Here is a 24,360-nt window from a genome sequence, read left to right as displayed (position 1 = left end):
GGGAGATTTGTGAGATGCTAATTATTTTAAAGACTACCTTTAAATTCCTGTTGACATAGTGCTTAAAAATAGTGATTTTCAGTCTCTCATTGTTCTCTTTGTTGAAAACTACAATAGCTTATTGCGCTGTGCAATCTTCTGTACCCTAGGTTTTTTTAAATCTCCCCCTATGCAGCACAAGAGCGCACCGCGTGCCTGCATCCCGTCTCCATGGTAACAAGCATCTGCTGTACCTGAGCATCCTACAAGCTCGCACAAAACGTGTGGCATTTTATTTGCACAGCTTCTTTATTTGTTTCCAGCCTGTCTAGTGTTGCATTCGAATAGGCATAGGGTCTACATCTTTTAACGCATTTTTGTTGTCCACAAAAAAATCCCCAAGTCATTATAGAGCACCTTATAGCCTAGTTCTAAAGAAAATGTGCACCAAAATGGGTAACGCCCATAATAGGCCTATACGTGGTTCAATACATTTGGTAGGCATCCACATATTTGCGGGTGAATTGAATGGAAAAGTATGGTAAAGGATACAGTGTTATTTAAACATAAATAGCCCTATCTGTTTCTTTTTGGTCTAGGTTGAAGATTATTATTATTATATATTAATTTTTTTTATCGTATGCTATAGATAGGCCTATATCACATTTAAAAAAATTACATATTAATGTGTGACATTGAGCCGTATTAAATGTTGGAAATTATTATGTAGACTAATAAAACTGGTCCGACAGGTGCAAATTGGGGAGAATCAGACACCTGAAAATAAAATGGTGGCAATCTGATTCTGGTAGCCTAGGCATTAGGCTACTGTCTGCATCATTAGCCTATAAAATGTCATAGGCTATAACAACAAAACATGTAAACACAAACAAAACACTGACACAACAATACACAGGCTACTCACACTAATACGAACCAGAGCGTCCATCATTGAAGAAGTGAGCGTTCAATCCGACTGTGCCTCCTTCGATGAATTACACATGATACCCCTACCGTTATCATAACAATAACAACAGGTGCCATAAAGACGAAAATTGCAAAATAGATATTCATAACTCCTGGTTCACTATTTGCGAAATAAGATTATTGGAATTTGGCGCACGCGCGTGAGCCTACAACCCATTAAAAAACGTTAACAATAGAAAAATGAAGCCAAATGGAAGAGAGACATTTTATTTATAACGAAATAAATGTAAACGATAATGAAAATACACACACTATTCCAAATGCTGCCAGATTATGCGCTTGGTAGGCTACTCCCCGCCCATACATCTCTCAACCTTCCTTTATTGAATCGCATCAGCGTCGGAAATTCTGCCACGATTCTGGGGTTTCTGTCTGCTAGGCACTGTAATATAAAGGGGCGGGTGAAAAGGACTACAATAGTCGGAGCATGGGTAACAAACCATGTTACCAAAAAGTGACCACCCCCCAAAAATATGACAATTAATTAATAGGCCTACTTTACATAAAAAATTGCTACTGCTTTATTCATTACAGTCATTTAGCAGACGCTCTTATCCAGAGCAATTAGGGTTTAGTGCCTTGCTCAAGGGCACATCGACCGATTTTTCACCTAGTCGGCTCGGGGATTTGAACCAGCGACCTTTCGGTTACTGGCACAACGCTCTTAACCACTAAGCTACCTGCCGCCTAGAAACAAAAAAAAAGAACACTAGTTTCTATAGCACAGATGGGATTGCAAATGTTCATAAACGCATGCAAAACAAATCGCTTTACAAAAGTGGATCTTTGGTTGGGTCTTTTGACCATTTATTAGCAGCAATGACAAAACATATCAATAATTCCATACAGACAGATATAATTACTGTAAACACAGTAAATACATTGGCCTACACATAGCCTACACACCCTGTTTACTATCTCACATGCTCTGTTTAGCAGCATTCTTTAGCTCTTAATATAATAATATATCTAATTTAGCAGACGCTTTTTTCCAAAGCGATTTACAGTCATGCATACATTTTACGTACCGATGATACCAGGAATCAATCCCACTACCCTGGCGTTGCAAGCACCATGCACTACCAACTGAGCTACTTTCTGACAAGATAATCCATGGGGGTGCATGTATTTGAGCATCAGTCTTATAATTGTTGCAGAGTTATGCAACCCTTGTGTCTATGTGTGCATATGGGCATGCTTGTGGACACAGGGAGGAAGGCATGTATCCAATTTACTCAATGAGATATGAGACTATATTAATGTGACATGTAGGCCTAATGCAATACACTGTAGAACGCAGATAGAAGCAGGCAGGTCTTTACATGACATGCAATCACATTTTCCCTTCCAGGAAGCAGTTGGACATGCAGGCAAGGGATTAAATCAGGGTGATGTACTCCTTGAAGTCCACAGCGCCATCACCGTCATGGTCTAGCATTGTCATCAGCTCACCCACGTCAGGACCACCCTTCTGCTCATATTAATGGGATATAGGATTACAAGGAAGACACATTACATTAGGATTTCTGTATTTTGTTGTCATTCACACTGAATGGCTGACACTTCACTCATGTCAAGAGAACATAAGCAGGGGATTAGAACACAAGGAAGACACAATACATAAGGATTTCTTTACTTTGCTGTCATTAGTACTAAATGAATGAGACTCCATGCAATATAGAATCAGTCAATCTCAATTAAACTTTATTTCAAGTGCATTCTTTATTAAAATCACAACACTTTACAATAAAAAATAGCATTAGAATAGCATTTGCTGTCTCATGAGTGACCAGGTTACCAAACACAGATTAAGCCTAGTCCTGGACTTCAAAGCTGAAATCCTTCATGGTGAAACTGCCACGTCCAACAAAAAAGTTACTGCAAACAACACTGTTTTTTCCCCACGAATATCATTGCATGCGCGATCAACCTGGTCAGAGCATTTCGTATTATTTCGTATGTAAATCCGAGACCCTCCATTTAGTACGATATGTAAAATTTCGTATGGTATGTATTAATTTGTGGATGTCATCACTCATTTCGTATGATATGTTACGAATTACAATCCGTATTATATGTTACGAATTTGCAAAACATACAATATGTTACGAATATACACAATTTACAATATGTTACGAATTCTAGCTAAGTGGCTAGGTGGCTACCTTTAGCTAGCTCACTAACGTTAGCTAGGCTAGGGGTTAAGGTTAGAGGTTAAGGTTAGGGTTAGGGTTAAGTTTAGGAGTTAGGTTATAGGGTTAAGGTTAGGGTGAGGGGAAGGGTTAGCTAAAAGGGTTAATGTTAGGATTAGGTGAAGGGTTAGTTTAAAGGGTTAGTGTTAGGGGAAGGGTTAGCTAACATGCTAAGTAGTTGCAAAGTAGCTAAAAAATAGTAAGTAGTTGAGATGTTGCTAATTAGCTACAATTCTAAAGTTGTCCGTGATGAGACTCAAACTCGCAACCTTTATACGCCCACCAAACCACCCTCCTTTCATTTTTGCCTTAAGTAACAATCTGTCATATGTAACCATACCAAATGTAGCATATCATACTAAATGGTGCTTCTCGGATTTACATACAGAATAATACGAAATGCTCTGAGACCAGGTTGCCACGATAGAACAACAGAATATGTACTGCATTTCTTTCTTTTTTTATACCACATTGCGGACAATGGCGCTGTTTCCTCACTGCAGATTACATATTTTAAAAAAGCATGCTCAATGGACAATCTTAATTGAAAGTGCTTTTTAGTCCAGGACTATAAGCTTAATGGGGGTCTGGGAAACTGTCCCGAGTTGTTGCATTGACTCACCCCAGTGATGTAGGGCAGTTCCGCCTTGATGAGGTTGGTTAGCTCTTTCTTGCTGAGGGTCTTAGCATCTCCACTGCCAGAGTGCTTGTGGAATGCCATGATGAGGGCTCCCAGGGAGGCTTCCAGGGGTGTGGGCTGTGCCATGTTGTCTGAGACTGATGGTGATCCTGGGGGTGTAAATTATTATAAGTAGGCTACTAGGAAAGCAGCTTACATTTGGAATGCTTTATGTTCTGCAGAGGAATAAAGTAAGTAGGTAAGTAAGCGCTTACCACATGCAGAATATACATGCTAAATTGAACAGTTTACTCAGACCGATGATTTTACACAGGTAACTGACATTTCAACTCGTGTTTTGAATGCATGTAAATTAATGTTGGAGATATTTCAAACATTTTTCTGAAAAAGTAGTGTAGGCCTAGTAAAGAACTAAATAATTATGAACAGTACACCTTTAGGAAATAATCATTAACAGTCACACAACTGTACCCTATGTAGATGAGTGTTCCAAATGACACATGCATGAAGAATAATGAACTGTTTTCAAAAGTATTTTTAAATGATTTATTTTATAAATCCCTGCATTCTACCCTATTGATCAATGTAATATTTTACGCTTCAGTCTAATCGGCCGATTAAACAAGGACTATCCACACTGTAAAAAAAAAAATCCTGTTATTTTTAGGTATGGTAGACAAGGGATGGTTATAACACTATTTGCATTTTTGTCAATTTGTCAGAGATTGTTTGAGCTACTATATTCAAAATGTGATACGAACAACTTACATCTGTCTGCTACAAATTGGTGTAGGTATTATCTCTCTAAATCAAACAGACAAAGTGTGACTTTGTCTCAAATACAAGGAGTGAAATGTTACAATTTACCCCAACTCCCCAGGACAGTGGTATAAGGGCTTGGGGTTAAATGTAACAGTTTGAAAATGGCATGCAACGAAATATTGAAAGCCTTTATTGAGAACATGAGGACAACATTGCCATGTTTAACATTTTGTGTGGCAGAAATAATAAAATAATAATACAAATCATAAAACATGTATTATTTGTACGTTCCATTAACTGGCCCTTTTCAACTAAAAACTGTGTGTGTGTGTGTGTGTGTGTGTGTGTGTGTGTGCGTGCGAGTTTGAGAAAGACAGAGCGGTGGTGTGTGAGTGTCTCTGTGTGTGTGTGTGTGAGTGAATGTTGGACATGTCCACTCAATCAGAGTCATAGTTGTGACAGTGGTATGGTAGTCTTGGGGTACAGGCTTGGTGGGCCCATAATTTATATTCCCAAGACTGCACCCAGACCTCCTTAGCTTGTTACAACTAACCCTGACTTGCAGTCTTTAGCTAGCTTCAATTTTAGCTACATGTTAAAACTCTAGCATTGCTAACTTACATAAGAAATAGCTACACACTGGTTTTAACCTGATATAAGTTTGGTGAATCGAACTACAAAGCAGGTGATACCATCAGCAAAAAATTATTGGTAAAAAAACGGACTTTCTTACCTCAAAATCAGATTTGTGTCAATAAAATCTATCACTGGGTCTTGCTTCTTCACATTAGGGCTGATGATTAAACTGAGCATGTGCACAGCGAATCCTGATTGTAGTTTGTTCATGATTGGAGATTTTGAGAGTGTTACAACTAACCTGTGTTACAAGCATCCCCAGTCTCCCCTAACTTACTGTCAGCCAGCTACCTGTAAATTACTGTGGGAAAAAAAAGGTACAGTATGTTAGCCTTCCATAAATTCCAAATAGGCCTAAACTTTGCTTTAACAGTACAGGTAAATGGCTGCCAGTAAATTACCTTAAAAACAACCAGATTAAAATACACTGATGTCGACAAGCCATTTGTCCAAAATAGCCTATTACAGCGCAAATTGCTGTGCAATGCGATATCTGTCTCTCACCAGCTTGTTTTACAGAATAGCGCATTTCTTACCTTCACCTGGAATCTAGCCGCCATGATAGGAAGGTTTCTTCCATGGTAATCGGAGCGATGCTCCCGGAGAGGATAGAAACTGAAAGGGGGGGGGGGGGGGGGGGGGGGGGTTCTGCCCCGCCACAAGGAGGGGTAAGGGGGAGATTTGTCTGCATGCATCATCGGTAGCCTATAAAATGTCATAGGCTATAACTACAACGGGAAAACAACAAAACATGTAAACACAGACAAAACACAGACTGACACGACCACAGACACAGGCTACTCACGAACCAGAGCGTCCATCATTGAAGCGAGCGTTCAATCCGACTGTGTCTCCTTCGATGAATTACACATGATACCCCTACTGTTATCATAACAATAACAACAGGTGCCATGAATGCAAATATTGCAAAATAGATATTCATAACTCCTGGATGATCCGTTTATTTAGCTGGAGTAGTCCTTGCCCTAATATGACATCTGTTTTGCGCAGTAAGATTGGAACTGGACGCACGCAAGTAAGGCTATAGCCTACATTATAGGCATGCAACCCAATAGAAAATGAAGCCAAATGGAAGAGAAAAAATAAATTTGTAACGAAATTAAATTTAGGCCTAACGATCATCCGATGATGAAAATGCACCGTTCCAAGTGCTGCCAGATTATGCGCTTGGTGGGATACTCTCCGCCCAGACGTCTCCCACCCTTCCTTTCCCGAATCGCATCAGTTTTGGCAAATCTGCCACGATTCAGGGGTTTCTGTCTCTACTGTTGCTGGCTGGTTACACTGTAATATAATTGGGCGGGGGTGAAACGGACTACATAGTCGGAGCATGTGTAGCCTAATAAACCCTGTTAAAGTGGCCTCAATTACATTGATATTTTAGGCTACATAAGAAATGGCTGCTGTACAAAGAAAAAAAAGAAGACTGGCGAACATCCATGTTTGCCACTATCAAGTGGGATTGCAAATGTTCATAAACGCGTGCCAAAAAACACGCTTTACAAACGTCGTTGGGTCTTTTGCCAATTTATTAACAGCAAAGATAAAACATTTTGAAGCGATCCTCACTATATGAGCTATGTTACAATTCCGATCGAGTGAGTTAACCCTATTAGCGTGAGGGTGTTTGCCTTTCTCTTCCCTGCCCCACCGTTCGGTACACTGGTATCAGAAGTGGGATTTCTATTGGAGAAGCAGTTTCTGCCAAACTTCATACCGTCGTCTACTATATTTGTTAAGGTCATTTATCTACTTACCCAGAGTCAGACGAACGCAAAACTGGGTGATTATACATTATAGTCTTACAAAGTTATACATAGTAATTCATATGTTATACATTCGTTAATGTTAACCCATAGAGATGTAGGCCTAGAGAGTTCGCAGCGTTGTGTCTCAATGGCGCTGCCTGAGCGCTCACAGACGCCATAATGGGACAGGGCAGATAGCCTACCACGCTTTTGCTGATTTTGACTGATTATCAGAAAGCCACACATCTAGCGAGGCTATACTTTTATAAGAAACAGTTTCATTAATCTACTAGCATAACCAGCGCATCCATGTGAAAACAATTTGATCTCAACTACCCCTATAGTACAAGGAAATGGTGTCACAGCATTATGTCATTATTACATATTAATTAGCCTACTAGTACATATGACATATGTTATTCACAAAAACGTTTATTCCTTATAAATTCCTCATTCCACAAAACCTATTCACAAAAACCTTATTCACTAAGAAAACACCCAGACAAACAAATTAAAATTAAACAGGCATTTATTCATGTGGCATCTACCGGTATATTATATTACCTTAAGCCTCTAAATTGCAGTTGATTTAACACTGATTTCCTTCATTTTAGGCTTAAAAGAAGCATGTCCTCCTGTGTTTTGTATTTTTGTTTTTTTCCCCCGTTTTTTCCCCCTGGGATACCGTGCTGTCAGAATGTAAAATGATGTAAGCACTTCTAGGGCAATTTAGATTCTGTAGAATGACTACGTTACCCATAATGCTCATTGACTGAACATTCCAAATTACCATAGCAATTATGCGTCACAATAGTAATATTAGGGTGCGTTCGTAAATTCACTCTGGTTATTTACTCCAATTTCAGAGCACTCTCGTCTGAGTGTGCGAGAGCGCTGAATAACTGATGCATTTATGAACGTGCAACACCCCTTGAATATGACCGATGTTGGCAAAATATTGTTGCCAGCAGCACAGTTATCATCACCAATGCTCTAGATAACATTAAAACATCTTAACCAGCTCTGCTAGGACGAGCAAAATGGTCAGACTGAGGTGTTCTCTCATTTGTGTCTGGAAGTAGCTAGCTAGCAAGCTAGCCAACTTTAGCCAGTTAGCTTAGGTGCTTGACTGCCGTTGTGAGGTCAGAACGCTCAGATAAGCTCTGAATTTACAAATGGACAATCTGACAACACTCTGAATTTACGAACGCCCAGAGTGCACCCCGAGCGCATTCTGCCACTCCAGAGTGAATTTACGAACACACCCTTAATATGCAACCAATGTTGTATATAAACCCTGGATTGCTGATGCTATGTGTTGGCCATAAAGTACCACAGTATGAGTCATAATACCCATAAAACCTAACGGTCAAGCATGGAAACGGTTCCAATCATTTTTCCACCATACATTTTTCCCATAGGGGATTTTAGAAACACTTCAAATAAGGGCTGTGTTTCATGTAAGCTTACCCTGGCTTGACGTTTTGATAACTGTGTAAATCTCTCTCGGACAAGTCGACTTTTATCAATACATTTGCCTGTATTTACCCCCAACAATGAAATGCTATTTAGCTGCTAATGTGACTATCATACATAACTACAAATTTGTGTCTCAAGCTTTACGTCACTCACCAGGGCCATGATGATCTGGACGAGACTGCCGAATTGAGGAAAAGGTAAGAATCTCTAGATTAACTATCTAATGTTAGCTAAATTTAGTAATGAATAAATGGGCTACATTTTTTAAAATTGACAATTCTGTGAACTGTCTTGGGCAAGTTTTACATTTACACTACATGGTATCTAGCTATGCTAGCTAGCTCATGGTTAGCTAGCTAGTTAGCAACATTATACTGGCTACATTAGGCATCTATTTGTCTTGCCATTTAAATGCATGAGAAATTCATAAAAACGACTTTACCTTTCTTTGGCTTATATAAACCAACAGTCTAGCTTGCTAGTTAACTAGCTAGCTAACTTCGATGATGAAGCTAGGCATTCTTGATCATGTTTGTTTGTGTCTGTGGGTGAGGGGTGGGTAGCCTACTTCCAGTAACCTACTACTTTACTTGACTTGTAGCTACCCTAGCTAGCTGTATTATTTTGGTCTGGCTTTTTGAGAGTTTTCAGAGATGGACTGATTAGCATCTCTTGAGCCAACAGTGTGCTTACTTTACTGCGGGAAGACATTGATCTGTTTGCTGTTACCCTCTGGACAGCAAATTATTAGTATAGCTACTAGACAAGGTTATGTAACCTTATTTAGTCCTACTTGTTATGGTGGGGTATAAATTCATTGGTATTCACACGTTTGTTTTTGAGGTAGAATTACTGTCATGTTATTGATGCCAAATTGCAAACCTTCTCTATTTCAGAACCAAGGGGTGTGCCTGAGTCTTATCACCTCTCAACTAGGTAAGCTGTTTCAACCTGGAATACTATGCTTTGGTCTGATTCAGTCATTGCATGAAGTTCTGAAGAGCTGGAGTGTGTGAACGGTTTTGTCTCAGCCCAGCTCTAACACGGTAGCTAGTAGCTAACTAGCTGACAGTAAAGGTGTCAACTAGAGATGACGTGCAGGAGCTTGCAGGGATTTCTAAAATCCCCCTATGGGAACAATGAATGGTGAAAGAATGGGGGCAATTCTCCCCGCTCTGCTGATAAGGAGATTTTTGCTCTGCTCCTCTCATACAGGAGGAATAAAGGCCTAGTGCACTAATTTGGTGGGATTTTTTATTTTCTTAAAGAAACATATATATATTTTTTATTAATACTTTTAACATTGTGATTTATCAGGTGTGGCTGCAGCACCCTCAGCACCCCTACTTCCCGCGGCTATTTAAGTATTTTTGTTATTGTTGTTGTAGTGGGGACAGTAACATTAGTACTCAACATTTTTATGTTTAGCTCACATAATATAATTTAAAGTATGCATTATGGTGTCTGTAATATAATAAACATGTCAAAAACGAATGTAGACATTAATAAATGCATTTCTATAGCTTCCAACATCTTTTTTTCAATGGAGAGGTGCCAAGATGGCTGTGCGGTAGCTTCAATACAGCGCCCCCTATCAGTCATCCAGGGTTTATACACATCATGTATGCAACATGCAGCAATCCACAGTATCTAAGGTATACTATCAACAGTGCTATGGGCTTATAGCAGCCTATTCCCTGTGCATAACATCTTCAACGGCAGATCTAATGACTCGTTGCCCTGTTTTCCCCAACTCTTAAACTAACCCTCAAATCCTTTAAAATAATGCTGTCAAATAAAACAAAGTACGGTACACAATGAGTCAAACAAGCACTATGCCTAAAACATAGGCAACAAACGTGAGCTGGTAGATTAGTTAGCCCACACTGGAGAAGTGAAAATGACATTCTCACTCCCATTTTTGGATGTGCATCCTGCACATCGGACATGCAGGACCAGCCCTAGCCTACAGGCCTACTGTTTTATAATAGATATAGATAACATGGGTTCTTGGTGGGCCTATTAAAACATTACATTTTAAAGAGAAAGCATGCGCCATGATCCCACAGGAAAAGGCCTATGAGAGTTTTTTTAATGCTCTGGAGTTGAGAATATTACTGGTATATCGAGACACATTTTGATTTGCAGGAGGGGGGAATTGCATTGCAATCATGCATTACAATAGTAGGCCTAATTCAATTTCTGTTGTAGGCTGTTTTTAATAGATATGGATAACATGGGTTCAAGGTAGGCCTATCAAACCATGCACCACCAAGTCACCAACACACGCATCAGCGAGCAGGCATATCGCACAACTTGCTGACTTAATGGGATATTATTATTATTATTATTATTATTATTATTATTATTATTATTAAGTAACGGTTATGAAAGCAAGTGCCATGATCCAAAGGGAAATATTGGAGTTTCTTAAATGCTCCGGAGATGAGAATGTTGGTAGCCTATCCAGAGACCAAAAATCTGAATAAATACATATTTGATTTGCAGGAGGGGGGAATTGCATTGAATCAAATGATACATTTGCAATTATTTACTGGGGTGCACTAGTGTAATGTAATACACTGTACAAAGCAGATGGAAGCAGGCATTTTCCCGCTAGAGCACAGTTGCACATGCAAGGGATCCAATCAGGGTGATGTACTCCTTGAAGTCCACGGAGCCGTCAGTGTCCTGGTCCAGCATTGTCATCAGGTCCCCCACTTCAGGACCACCCTTCTGCTTATTTCAATGTAATATAGGATCACAAGGAAGACACAATACATTAGGATTTCTGTATTTCATTGTCTTTCACACTGAATGGCTAGGACTGCAATATAGAATCAGTCAAAGTTCAATAAAACTTTATTTCAAGTGTATTTTTTTCTTAAAATCATGACACATTTAAAGTGATGCTCCAGAGCTTTTGTATAATTTCAGCCAGTAGTTTTGAAAGTAGTGCTCAAGAGCCAAAACAGGTCCCCGAAAATGTAGCTAAATTGTGTACAACGTCATCCATTTTATATGATATTTTACACCCTGCAAAATTCATATGATATGTTACGAATTCCAATTTGTACAATATGTTACGAATTTGTAAGTGCTTAAGATCCCGGACTGCATCTTTAGCAATAAAAAATAGCATTAGAATAGCATTTGCTATCTCATAAGGGGGCGGTTTCCCAGGCACATATTAAGGCTAGTCCTGGACTTTAAAAAAACATGCTCAATGGATGTTCATTATTGAAAGTGCTTTTTAGTCCAGGACAATAGGCTTAATCGGTGTCCGGGAAACTGGCCCGAGGTGTTGCAATGACTCACCCCAGCGATGTTTGGCAGCTTAGCCTTGATGAGGTTGGTTAGCTCTTTCTTAATGAGGGTCTTGGCATCTCCACTACCAGCGTGCGTGTGGAATGTCATGATGAGAGCGCCCAGGGAGGCTTCCAGAGGTGTGGGCTGTGCTCTGGTGTCTGTGACTGATGGTGATCCTGGGGGTTGAAACTATTATAAGTAGGCTACTAGGAAAGTCGCTTACATTTGGAATGCCTTATGTTCTGCATAGGAATGAAGAGGACTAAGTAAGTAAGTATGTACGTACGTACGTACAGATGTCAGATCTTAATTTGACCCCTTTCGTCACAGGAGGAAAATAATCCTGCAGCAGGAGGATTTGAATATCTGAATAAATATTTTGAATCGCCGCCAGGGGGCAGCTGGAAGCGGTGATGTATACAATGCAGTACCGTACCTACATTGTAGGCTATCTTATGTAGGCTATGTGCAGGCTACAGCGCGTCTCATGTGAATTCTTATGTGTATTATAATAAATTGACATATTTGTAGGGGGTATATGTATTTTTCGTTAGGGAAAAGCAATTGTTTTATTTTATGTTGAAGGAAAGCAATAGGTAGAATAAATTATTATAGCCACTGATCCCTGCACACATATGGCAGTCGGCATGTGTTCGAATCTGGACATTGCCCTTTAACTCATGGATGAATGTCTATTTTTGACGCATTAATTCCGCGTGGTTACAGGGTTAAAACAGAAACAACTCAAAGGTTAAAGGGTAAGTCTCAACCCCAATTACAGCCTTTGCCCAACCGCTTCAAATGTTTTTAAAAAATGCATTCAGGTGAGAAGTTGTGGGTGGGGGGAATTGCTCATAAATATTCATTTTGGGGGTGGGTAAATGTAGTTGTACCTGATCCGAACACTTTCTCACTAAAGCATAGACAGGTTGGTTTTTTAGCAACTATGGGGCAAAACAGACAGGGCTGGTTTAGATTGTTGACAACATCCAATGTTTATTGAAAACATAAATACAGTGGGGGAAAAAAGTATTTAGTCAGCCACCCATTGTGCATGTTCTCCCACTTAAAAAGATGAGAGAGGCCTGTAATTTTCATCATAGGTACACGTCAACTATGACAGACAAAATCAGAAAAGAAATTCCAGAAAATCACATTGTAGGATTTTTAATGAATTTATTTGCAAATTATGGTGGAAAATAAGTATTTGGTCAATAACAAAAGTTTCTCAATACTTTGTTATATACCCTTTGTTGGCAATGACACAGGTCAAACGTTTTCTGTAAGTCTTCACAAGGTTTTCACACACTGTTGCTGGTATTTTGGCCCATTCCTCCATGCAGATCTCCTCTAGAGCAGTGATGTTTTGGGGCTGTCGCTGGGCAACACGGACTTTCAACTCCCCCCAAAGATTTTCTATGGGGTTGAGATCTGGAGACTGGCTAGGCCACTCCAGGACCTTGAAATGCTTCTTACGAAGCCACTCCTTCGTTGCCCGGGCGGTGTGTTTGGGATCATTGTCATGCTGAAAGACCCAGCCACGTTTCATCTTCAATGCCCTTGCTGATGGAAGGAGGTTTTCACTCAAAATCTCACGATACATGGCCCCATTCATTCTTTCCTTTACACGGATCAGTCGTCCTGGTCTCTTTGCAGAAAAACAGCCCCAAAGCATGATGTTTCCACCCCCATGCTTCACAGTAGGTATGGTGTTCTTTGGATGCAACTCAGCATTCTTTGTCCTCCAAACACGACGAGTTGAGTTTTTACCAAAAAGTTCTATTTTGGTTTCATCTGACCATATGACATTCTCCCAATCCTCTTCTGGATCATCCAAATGCACTCTAGCAAACTTCAGACGGGCCTGGCGTAAGCAGGGGGACACGTCTGGCACTGCAGGATTTGAGTCCCTGGCGGCGTAGTGTGTTACTGATGGTAGGCTTTGTTACTTTGGTCCCAGCTCTCTGCAGGTCATTCACTAGGTCCCCCCGTGTGGTTCTGGGATTTTTGCTCACCGTTCTTGTGATCATTTTGACCCCACGGGGTGAGATCTTGCGTGGAGCCCCAGATCGAGGGAGATTATCAGTGGTCTTGTATGTCTTCCATTTCCTAATAATTGCTCCCACAGTTGATTTCTTCAAACCAAGCTGCTTACCTATTGCAGATTCAGTCTTCCCAGCCTGGTGCAGGTCTACAAATTTGTTTCTGGTGTCCTTTGACAGCTCTTTGGTCTTGGCCATAGTGGAGTTTGGAGTGTGACTGTTTGAGGTTGTGGACAGGTGTCTTTTATACTGATAACAAGTTCAAACAGGTGCCATTAATACAGGTAACGAGTGGAGGACAGAGGAGCCTCTTAAAGAAGAAGTTACAGGTCTGTGAGAGCCAGAAATCTTGCTTGTTTGTAGGTGACCAAATACTTATTTTCCACCATAATTTGCAAATAAATTCATTAAAAATCCTACAATGTGAGTTTCTGGATTTTTTTTCCTCAATTTGTCTGTCATAGTTGACGTGTACCTATGATGAAAATTACAGGCCTCTCTCATCTTTTTAAGTGGGAGAACTTGCACAATTGGTGGCTGACTAAATACTTTTTTTCCCCACTGTCCATTTGCACAATGAGCAAATATATTGTTACAGTTGTTGGTTAACTACCTAGCTAATTGTAGCTATATTAGCATTGACATGAAATCAGTCAAAACACCTAAAAAAGACATGGTATCAAGAACAAGATGAAACGAGCTGAAACGAGCCACTTGATAATAAAATGATGTGCATCGCAAGCAAATACAGTTCTGGACAGTTAGCTCACAGTGGTAAGGCGCTGAGTTCCCTCACATTTACATTTGGCATTTTAGTAATTTAGCAGATGCTCTTATCCAGAGTGACTTACAGTTAGTGCATTCATCTTAAGATAGCTAGGTGGGACAACCACATACTATATCACAGGCATAGTAAGTACACTTTTCCTCAATAAAGTAGCTATCAGCAAAGTCATTTATTGCGGTATTGTGTTGGAAAGAAAAGTGCAATCATCACCTTGAAAATGAAGATTAGGGGCTCAATTCAATCCAACCCGCATTGCAGTATTTATGCAGCTCTTTATCCAATGGTCAAATTAACTCACAGATTGGTCTTATTGGGTACTGTATAAAAACCTACAACTACTACCAGGGTGACCCCTCTCACAGATATGCTTTAACTTTTCAGAATTAGAAGTGTGTGGGCACAGGATTAGAACTCATAATCATTCAACTAGGAGCCAACTGCCTTAGCAGACTGCGCCACCAATCAGTCATACTGTTACTGAAAAAATACAACAAGTTGACATGATCACCATTGTCATCGATTACTTGTTACGATGGATGTAGCTACGAATATAAATGTATAATCCTCAAAGCATACATGTATTTTTTTCTTCGTAAAAGCACATAGATGTGTATGAAATGGTAAGCAAAAACTTTGAATTTGGTCATATGCGGAAATGTGCCTTACTGCCTTTTGAATATTGTGTAACGTCAGTAGTGTAGACAAAGAGGCATCATGCAAAATATATTGTCGCACTCCACTTACCAAGACTATTGCCAAATAAGGAGCACTGTCACCTGCTTTATAGTAAATCTTGAGGTGGTACCATCCAGGGTTTCTTAGCACTAAAATCATCTTAATTCCATTGAAATTAAATGGACAAAATATGATCTTAGTGCTATGATGCTTTTGGGAAACCCAGCCAAGCACACCTAGAAGGGAGTGTATTTCATACCGGACCCCTCCCTTGAGATGACGTAAAGGGCACCTTCTCAAGGTGCCTCTACATAAAGATTTCAATGGTAGAGTTGAACCGCTATGGGCAAAAAGAGCTAGATTTACTGCTAAAAGACCAAAATATATCATTCTTGCAACAAACTGTCAAAATGAAGACCAGAATTGACGTGTTTCACTATAACTAAGCCTAAAACATCTGTTTTTTATGGGGGGGGAAAGTATTTTCATGAAAGTTAGGCATTGTGAACTGCCGTAGCGCAGTGATCTAAGCAGCATGCTCTGAGTCAGGGCCTTATGAGTGCTGGGCAATCTAGTGACCAGCCTGAGCCTACATTAAGCCCACAAGTTAATTGCATTTATTTAAATGTTTACAAGAAGTAAAACTAATAAATAACTTCAGGAGGAAAATTGGCTTAACAAGTCACATAATAACGAAGATACAAGCGTCCTTCCTAACTCAGTTGCCGGAGAGGAAGGAAACCGCTCAGGGATTTCACCATGAGGCCAATCGTGTCTTTAAAACAGTTTAATGGCTGTGATAGGAGAAAACTGAGGATGGATCAACAACATTGTAGATACTCCACAATACTAACCTATTTGAGTGATAAGAGTGTCTGCTAAATGACTAAATGTAAATGTAAAAGAAGGAATCCTGTACATAACATGCATCCTGTTTGCAATAAGGCCCTAAAGTAAAACATTACGTTTGGGGCAAATCCAACACAACACATCACTGAGTACCACTCTATATATTTTAAAGCATGGTGGTGGCTGCATCATGTTATGGGTATTCTTGACATCGGAAAGGACTAGGGAGTTCTTTTAAATAAAAATTTACGGAATAGAGCTAAGCACAGGGAAAATCCTACAGGAAAACCTGGTTCAGTCTGCTTTCCAAAAGACACTGGGAGACAAATTCACCTTTCATCAGGACAATAACCTAAAACACAAGGTCAAATATACACTGGAGTTGCTTACCAAGATTACATTGAATGTTTCTGAACTGAAAACGGCTGTCTAGCAATGATCAACAACTTTAAAAAGAGTTTGCACACCTGGATTGCACAATCCAGGTGTGCAAAGCTCTTAGAGACTTACCCAGAAAGACTCACAGCTGTAATTGCTGCCAAAGGTGATTCTAACATGTATTGACTCAGGGGTGTGAATACTTATGTAAATTAGATATTTCTGTATTTCATTTTCAATCAATTTGATAGAATTTCTAAAAACATGTTTTGACTTTGTCATTATGGGGTATTATGTGTAGATTTTTTTTTCATTCAATCCATTTTGAATTCAGGCTGTAACACAACAACATTTGGAATATGTCAAGGGGTATGAATACATTCTGAAGGCACTGTAGCCTAAGTATAAAATGTGGGCGAGCATCCACATTGGAGGAAAGTTTATCGTTCTACGGTAGGCCTACATCTGTCAATCAACTGATGGCCGATATCAGCTCATAAACTCAGCCAGGGAAACACTAACAGTAAGCTAGCCTATTATGGGTTTTCACACCTTTCACTATGTTACAATGAATAGGTTAACGGGTGTAGGCTATTGGAATATAATAAAATAACAACAGGCCTTTTGCAACCATCAATGGCACTAGATTATCGCCACTTGATGTCTCATTAAATCATCAATAACGCTAAATTCACCTGCACAGCTGATCTCAGTTGCAACCATTATTGGTCACCTCATTACCGCTCCCTGAAATATGATTTATATGTTACCTTAACGTTAGTCCTGCTTGCAACCAAAGTCTTTCAAGATACTGTTCGCCCTCTGGTTGGTATTTTTATTGGAACAACTTAGTACTTTTTGAACAGACTAGGGGTGATTTATCTAAGGGTGATACTGTTCACATCCCTGTTAGTGAGCATTTCTCCTTTGCCAAGATAATCCATCCACCTGACAGGTGTGGCATATCAAGTAGCTGATTAAACAGCATGATCATTACACAGGTGCGCCTTGTGCCGGGGACAATAAAAGCCAGTTTTGTCACACAACACAAAGCCACAGATGTCTCAAGTTTTGAGGGAGCATGCAATTGGCATGCTGACTGCAGGAATGTCCACCAGCGCTGCTGCCAGAATATTGAAAGTTAATTTATCTACCATAAGCCACCTCCAATGTCATTTTAGAGAATTTGGCCTCACAACCGTAGACCACATGTATGGCGGAGTGTGGGCGAGTGGTTTGCTGATGTCAACGTTGTGAACAGAGTGCCCCATGGTGGCGGTGGGGTTATGGTATGGGCAGGCATAAGCTACAGACAACGAACACAATTGCATTTTATCGATGGCAATTTGAATGCACAAAAACATCGTGACGAGATCCTGAGGCCCATTGTGAGGCCCATTTTCTTTTACGTATCTGTGACCAACAAATGCATATTTGTATTCCCAGTCATGTGAAATCCATAGATTAGGGCCTAATTTATTTATTTCAAATGACTGATTTCCTCATATGAACTGTAACTCATGTTGCGTTTATATTTTTGTTCAGTATATTTGACAAGCATTCCGTACAGTATAAATAAAGTATTTCCTCGTTTACCACAGCAAATCTACTGCGGCAATTTACCAGACACTTTGTATGAATGGAAACTAATGTTAGTGTAGCCTATTGTTATTATTATATTTGTTCCCTATTTATGTTATCCAAAAGTGTCTGGTATGGTATGGTCAGGGAGTAAAATATCAATGGACTGTTTGAAATGTGTAAATAAATAAAGTAAATTGGGGGAATTGAGTTATTTGTGCCAGAAGAGCGTGAGATGAAATCGAACCCACGTTCGACACGGTAGGCCTATATGAAGGCAGCGGCCCTAACCCCTAGACCACCCCAGGCCACAACTGAACAACATTATGACTTTAGTATTCACTAGTGGAGACCAATATTTATCTTGCTTATTAAGCTATATAAAAAAATGGTTGTTGATGTGTATGGCTGCTTTCAGATCAATTGTTGTACATTTGAATGTTGCATTTATAGGACTTAGGCCTAGTGTTTCAGAGAGCGAGAGAGAACATTATTTTGATAGCAAGCCCTAATGCCAATGACTCGACTGCCCCCACATGGAGAGAAAGAGAACTGCTAATTTTCAGGGACTCATTTGAATTTCCTGATGCAGCAGTAAAATTCTCCACGAAAATAGAGTGATCAAGTTAAGATACGACATCTGTACATACATACGTACATATGTAAGTAAGAACTTACCACATGCAGAATAGAATAGACATTGATAACAGTTTAGTCAGACCGATGATATCACACAGAAAACTGACATTACAACTCTTGTTTTGAATGCATGAACCATTGGGACATTCCAAATATTTTTCTGACACATTATACAGGTCATAAAAGTGTAGTAAAGAACGAAACCGTTATGAACATAGAATGAAGGGATGATGGCTCCTCTTTGCTAGAGTGATGGAATCTAATTTGATTGGTCCTCAACTCCCTGCTCAGGATTTGTGAGATGCAAGTTATTTTAAATGGCACATTCAGTGGTAAGGTGAAAGCAACCGACTGTAGACGAAAGTCGAGGAGTGAAGTAGGGGGAGGTTAATCTGCGACAGCCAAAAGTCGTACACTGATGTGGTTTTCCAACAGCAGGGCTCACTGCAACATGGTAGTTTTGCCATTGTTTATAAAAGTTTTTCTTTGCAATGTTGAAATAAACATGTCTCCAACCCCCATATCACACACTCACAAATTGTAAATACTGTATACGTGTGTACATTGTGCTATCATTTGGTGAGAGAGAGCCTCAAATACCACATTCAATTGTACATACAGTTGAAGTCGGAAATTTACATACACCTTAGCCAAATACATATTTTTCACAATTCCTGACATTTAATCCTAGTAAAGATTCCCTGTCTTAGGTCAGTTAGAATCACCACTTTATTTTAAGAATGTGAAATGTCAGAATAGTAGTAGAGAGAATGATTTATTTCAGATTTTATTTCTTTCATCACATTCCCAGTGGGTCAGAAGTTTACATACACTCAATTAGTATTTGGTAGCATTGCCTTTAAATTGTTTAACTTGGGTCAATTGTTGTTTCGGCTAGCCTTCCACAAGCTTCCCACAATAAGTTGGGTGAATTTTGGCACATTCCTCCTGACAGAGCTGGTGTAACTGAGTCAGGTTTGTAGGCCTCCATGCTCACACACGCTTTTTCAGTTCTGCCCACACATTTTCTATAGGATTGAGGTCAGGGCTTTGTGATGGCCACTCCAGTACCTTGACTTTGTTGTCCTTAAGCATTTTTGCCACAACTTTGGAAGTATGCTTGGGGTCATTGTTCATTTGGAAGACCCATTTGCGACCAAGCTTTAACTTCCTGACTGATGTCTTGAGATGTTGCTTCAATATTTCCACATCATTTTCCTTCCTCATGATGCCATCTATTTTGTGAAGTGCACCAGTCCCTCCTGCAGTAAAGCAACCCGACTGCCACCCCCGTGCTTCACGTTTGGGATGGTGTTCTTCGGCTTGCAAGTAACCCCCTTTTTCCTCCAAACATAACGATGGTCATTATGGCCAAACAGTTCTATTTGTGTTTCATCAGACCAGAGGACATTTCTCCAAAAAGTACGATCTTTGTCCCCATGTGCAGTTGCAAACCGTAGTCTGGCTTTTTTATGGCGGTTTTAGAGCAGTGGCTTCTTCCTTGCTGAGCGGCCTTTCAGGTTATGTCGATATAGGACTCGTTTTACTGTGGATATAGATACTTTTGTACCTGTTTCCTCCAGCATCTTCACAAGGTCCTTTGCTGTTGTTCTGGGATTGATTTGCACTTTTCGCACCAAAGTACGTTCATCTCTAGGAGACAGAACGCGTCTCCTTCCTGAGCGGTATGACAGCTGCGTGGTCCCATGGTGTTTATACTTACGTACTATTGTTTGTACAGATGAACGTGGTACCTTCAGGCGTTTGGAAATTGCTCCCAAGGATGAACCAGACTGTGGAGGTCTACAATTATTTTCTGAGGTCTTGGCTGATTTCTTTTGATTTTCCCATGATGTCAAGCAAAGAGGCACTGAAATTGAAGGTAGGCCTTGAAATACATCCACAGGTACACCTCCAATTGACTCAAATGATGTCAATTGGCCTATCAGAAGCTTCTAAAGCCATGACATCATTTTCTGGAATTTTCCAAGCTGTTTAAAGGCACAGTCAACTTAGTGTATGTAAACTTCTGACCCACTGGAATTGTGATACAGTGAATTATAAGTAAATAATCTGTCTGTAAACAATTGTTGGAACAATTACTTGTGTCATGCACAAAGTAGATGTCCTAACCGACTTGCCAAAACTATAGTGTGTTAACAAGAAATTTGTGGAGTGGTTGAAAAATGAGTTTTAATGACTCCAATCTAAGTGTATGTAAACTTCCAACTTCAACTGTATCTAATGTATACATGAATCGCAGCAAAGTTGGTTCCTGTTTCAGTTACATCTGGTAAAACAAAAACACCCCAATGATTGGTTGAAAATAGAGCCTCCCACAATGCAGGTGAGGGCTGCAGGATGCAGTTGGTGATGAGCAACTGCAGAAATTTGCAGTCAACTGCAGTCAAAACTTCATGACCTTTCATCACATGGTTTCTGTAAAGTTCATGCAGTCGCAAATTGGAAAATGTTTGACCCCATAATGCAACACACTTTGGAAGGCGCCCCTCGAACGCTCCCAAATACTCCCTTTTAATTCCTATTGATATAGCTTACTGCGTAAAAAGTGATTTAAATCATTGTTTTATTTTTTGAAAACTAGGTTACTAGTGTACAGTCGTGGTCAAAAGTTTTGAGAATGACACAAGTATTGGTCTTCACAAAGTTTGCTGCTTCAGTGTTTTTAGATATTTTTGTCAGATATTACTATGGTATACTGAAGTATAATTACAAGCATTCCATAAGCGTCAAAGGCTTTTATTGACAAGTACATTAAGTTTATGCAAAGAGTCAATATTTGCAGTGTTGACCCTTCTTTTTCAAGACCTCTGCAATCCGCCCTGGCATGCTGTCAATTACCTTCTGGGCCACATCCTGACTGATGGCAGCCCATTCTTGCATAATCAATGCTTGGAGTTTGTCAGAATTTGTGGGTTTTTATTTGTCCACCCGCCTCTTGAGGATTGACCACAAGTTCTCAATGGGATTAAGGTCTGGGGAGTTTCCTGGCCATGGACCCAAAATGTTGATGTTTTGTTCCCCCGAGCCACCTAGTTATCACTTTTGCCTTATGGCAAGGTGCTCCATAATGCTGGAAAAGGCATTGTTCGTCACCAAACTGTTCTTGGATGGTTGGGAGAAGTTGCTCTCGGAGGATGTGTTGGTACCATTCTTTATTCATGGCTGTGAGTGAGCCCACTCCCTTGACTGAGAAGCAACCCCACACATGAATGGTCGCTTTACTGTTGGCATGACACAGGACTGATGGTAGCGCTCACCTTGTCTTCTCCGGACAAGCTTTTTTCCGGATGCCCCAAACAATCGGAAAGGAGATGCACTCACACCTGCCTGCTGCCATTCCTGAGCAAGCTCTGCACTGGTGGTGCCCCGATCCCACAGCTGAATCAACTTTAGGAGACGATCCTGGCGCTTGCTGGACTTTCTTGGGCGCCCTGAAGCCTTCTTCATAACAATTGAACCTCTCTCCTTGAAGTTCTTGATGATCCGATAAATGGTTGATTTAGGTGCAATCTTACTAGCAGCAATATCCTTGCCTGTGAAGCTCTTTATGTGCAAAGCAATGATGATGGCACGCCATTGCTGCGGATCCAGGCTGTGGGTCCCTGGGATCATCTACTTTGCTCACATTCTCTGCTCTACTTGTCGAGAACCTCCCTTTACATTTTCCACTGTCAATCGTGAATTATAATTCTTCAAATTTTACCGGTGAAACGTCCATGCAGCATCTGCATATCAATCAGTTTCATGGGGATATGCATTTAGAACTTCTTATAGGTTATAGGCTGCTACAGTTTCGAAGTAGCCAACAGTGTTCTGTTGAATTATGTGCAGTGACCAGATTTTTGAAAAGATGGTGTTAACAAACTGTAGCATAGCCTACCTGTGTTCAGTTTCAATCAAAGCACATATTATGCCTAGTTGCACCTTGCGCGCTGCAGTGTTTTGGCCACATGAGAGAAAAATGCGATCATCATCCTAAATGCGACCATCATCCTAAAATATCATAAGAAATTAGGTGGTGTTTTTTTCTTATAGTAAGGTTAAAATATGCTATTTTATCTGGTTCTGTTATATAGAATATATATATATATATCATGTGATCTTGCAGACATTGGCCGTGTTCAAGAGGATCAAAACCTCAATGTATCATGGGCAAATTGTGACTGACTGACTGATCTACAAATAATAATGAGTAGTTATTTATGATGCAAGGTGATTTGTAGATCAGTCGCCTGCAGTCGTTTTGCTGCTCTCGAACACGGCTATTGATTCAGCTTTGATCTACACTACCGGTCAAAGGTTTTAGAACACCTACTCAAGGGTTTTTCTTTATTTTTACTATTTTCTACATTGTAGAATAATAGTGAAGACATCAAAACTATGAAGTAACACATATGGAATCATGTAGTAACCAAAAAAGTGTTAAACAAATCAAAATATATTTTATATTTGAGATTCTTCAAATAGCCACCCTTTGCCTTGATGACAGCTTTGCACACTCTTGGCATTCTCTCAACCAGCTTCACCTGGAATGCTTTTCCAATAGTCTTGAAGGAGTTCTCACATATGCTGAGCACTTGTTGGCTGCTTTTCCTTCACTCTGCCGTCCGACTCATCTCAATTGGGTTGAGGTCGGGGGATTGTGGAGGCCAGGTCATCTGATGCAGCACTCCATCACTCTCCTTCTTGGTAGAATAGCCCTTACACAGCCTGGAGGTGTGTTGGGTCATTGTCCTGTTGAAAAACAAATGATATGCTGTGGTAGCCATGCTGGTTAAGTGTGCCTTGAATTCTAAATAAATGTGTCACCAGCAAAGCACCCCCACACCATAACACCTCCTCCTCCAAGCTTTATGGTGGAAATACACATGCAGAGATCATCCGTTCACCCACACCGCATCTCACAAAGACACGGCGGTTGGAACCAAAAATCTCAAATTTGGACGCCAGACCAAAGGACACATTTCCACCGGTCTAATGTCCATTGCTCGTGTTTCTTGGCCCAAACAAGTCTCTTTTTATTATTGGTGTCCTTTAGTAGTGGTTTCTTTGCAGAAATTCATCCATGAAGGCCTGATTCACACAGTCCCCTCTGAACAGTTGATGTTGAAATGTTTCTGTTACTTGAACTCCGTGAAGCATTTATTTGGGCTGCTATTTCTGAGGCTGGTAACTCTAATGAACTTATCCTTGGCAGCAGAGGTAACTCTGGGTCTTCCATTACTGTGGCGGTCTTCATGAGAGCCAATTTCATCATAGCGTTTGATGGTTTTTGCGACTGCACTTGAAGAAACATTCAAAGTTCTTGAAATTTTCCGGAATGACTGACCTTCATGTCTTAAAGTAATGATGGACTGTCGTTTCTCTTTGCTTATTTGAGCTGTTCTTGCCATAATATGGACTTGGTCTTTTACCAAATAGGGCTATCTTCTGTATACCCCCACTACCTTGTCACAACACAACTGATTGGCTCAAACGCATTAAGAAGGAAATAAATTCCACAAATTAACATTTAAGAAGGCACACCTGTTAATTGAAATGCATTCCAGGTGACTACCTCATGAAGCTGGTTGAGAGAATGCCAAGAGTGTGCAAAGCTGTCATCAAGGCAAAGGGTGGCTATTTGAAGAAT

General features: G+C 40.1%; 1 protein-coding gene across 1 annotated transcript; it reads right to left on the bottom strand.

The window, feature by feature from the left end:
* Window positions 1-2,344: 2,344 nt before the first annotated feature.
* On the bottom strand, window positions 2,345-3,924 carry LOC311125431 (protein S100-A1-like; the record flags this gene model as incomplete). The annotated part of the gene is made up of 2 exons (XM_084158403.1): window positions 2,345-2,437; window positions 3,781-3,924. 2 exons carry the CDS (start codon window positions 3,922-3,924, stop codon window positions 2,345-2,347), a joined length of 237 nt encoding a protein of 78 aa, XP_084014529.1.
* Window positions 3,925-24,360: the final 20,436 nt, after the last annotated feature.

This window comes from Coregonus lavaretus (assembly GCF_964263955.1).
Source record: "Coregonus lavaretus genome assembly, chromosome: 3".
NCBI lineage: Eukaryota > Metazoa > Chordata > Actinopteri > Salmoniformes > Salmonidae > Coregonus > Coregonus lavaretus.
The sequence above is the reverse complement of the archived record's forward strand: the minus strand, read 5'-3'. Positions and strand labels throughout refer to the sequence as shown.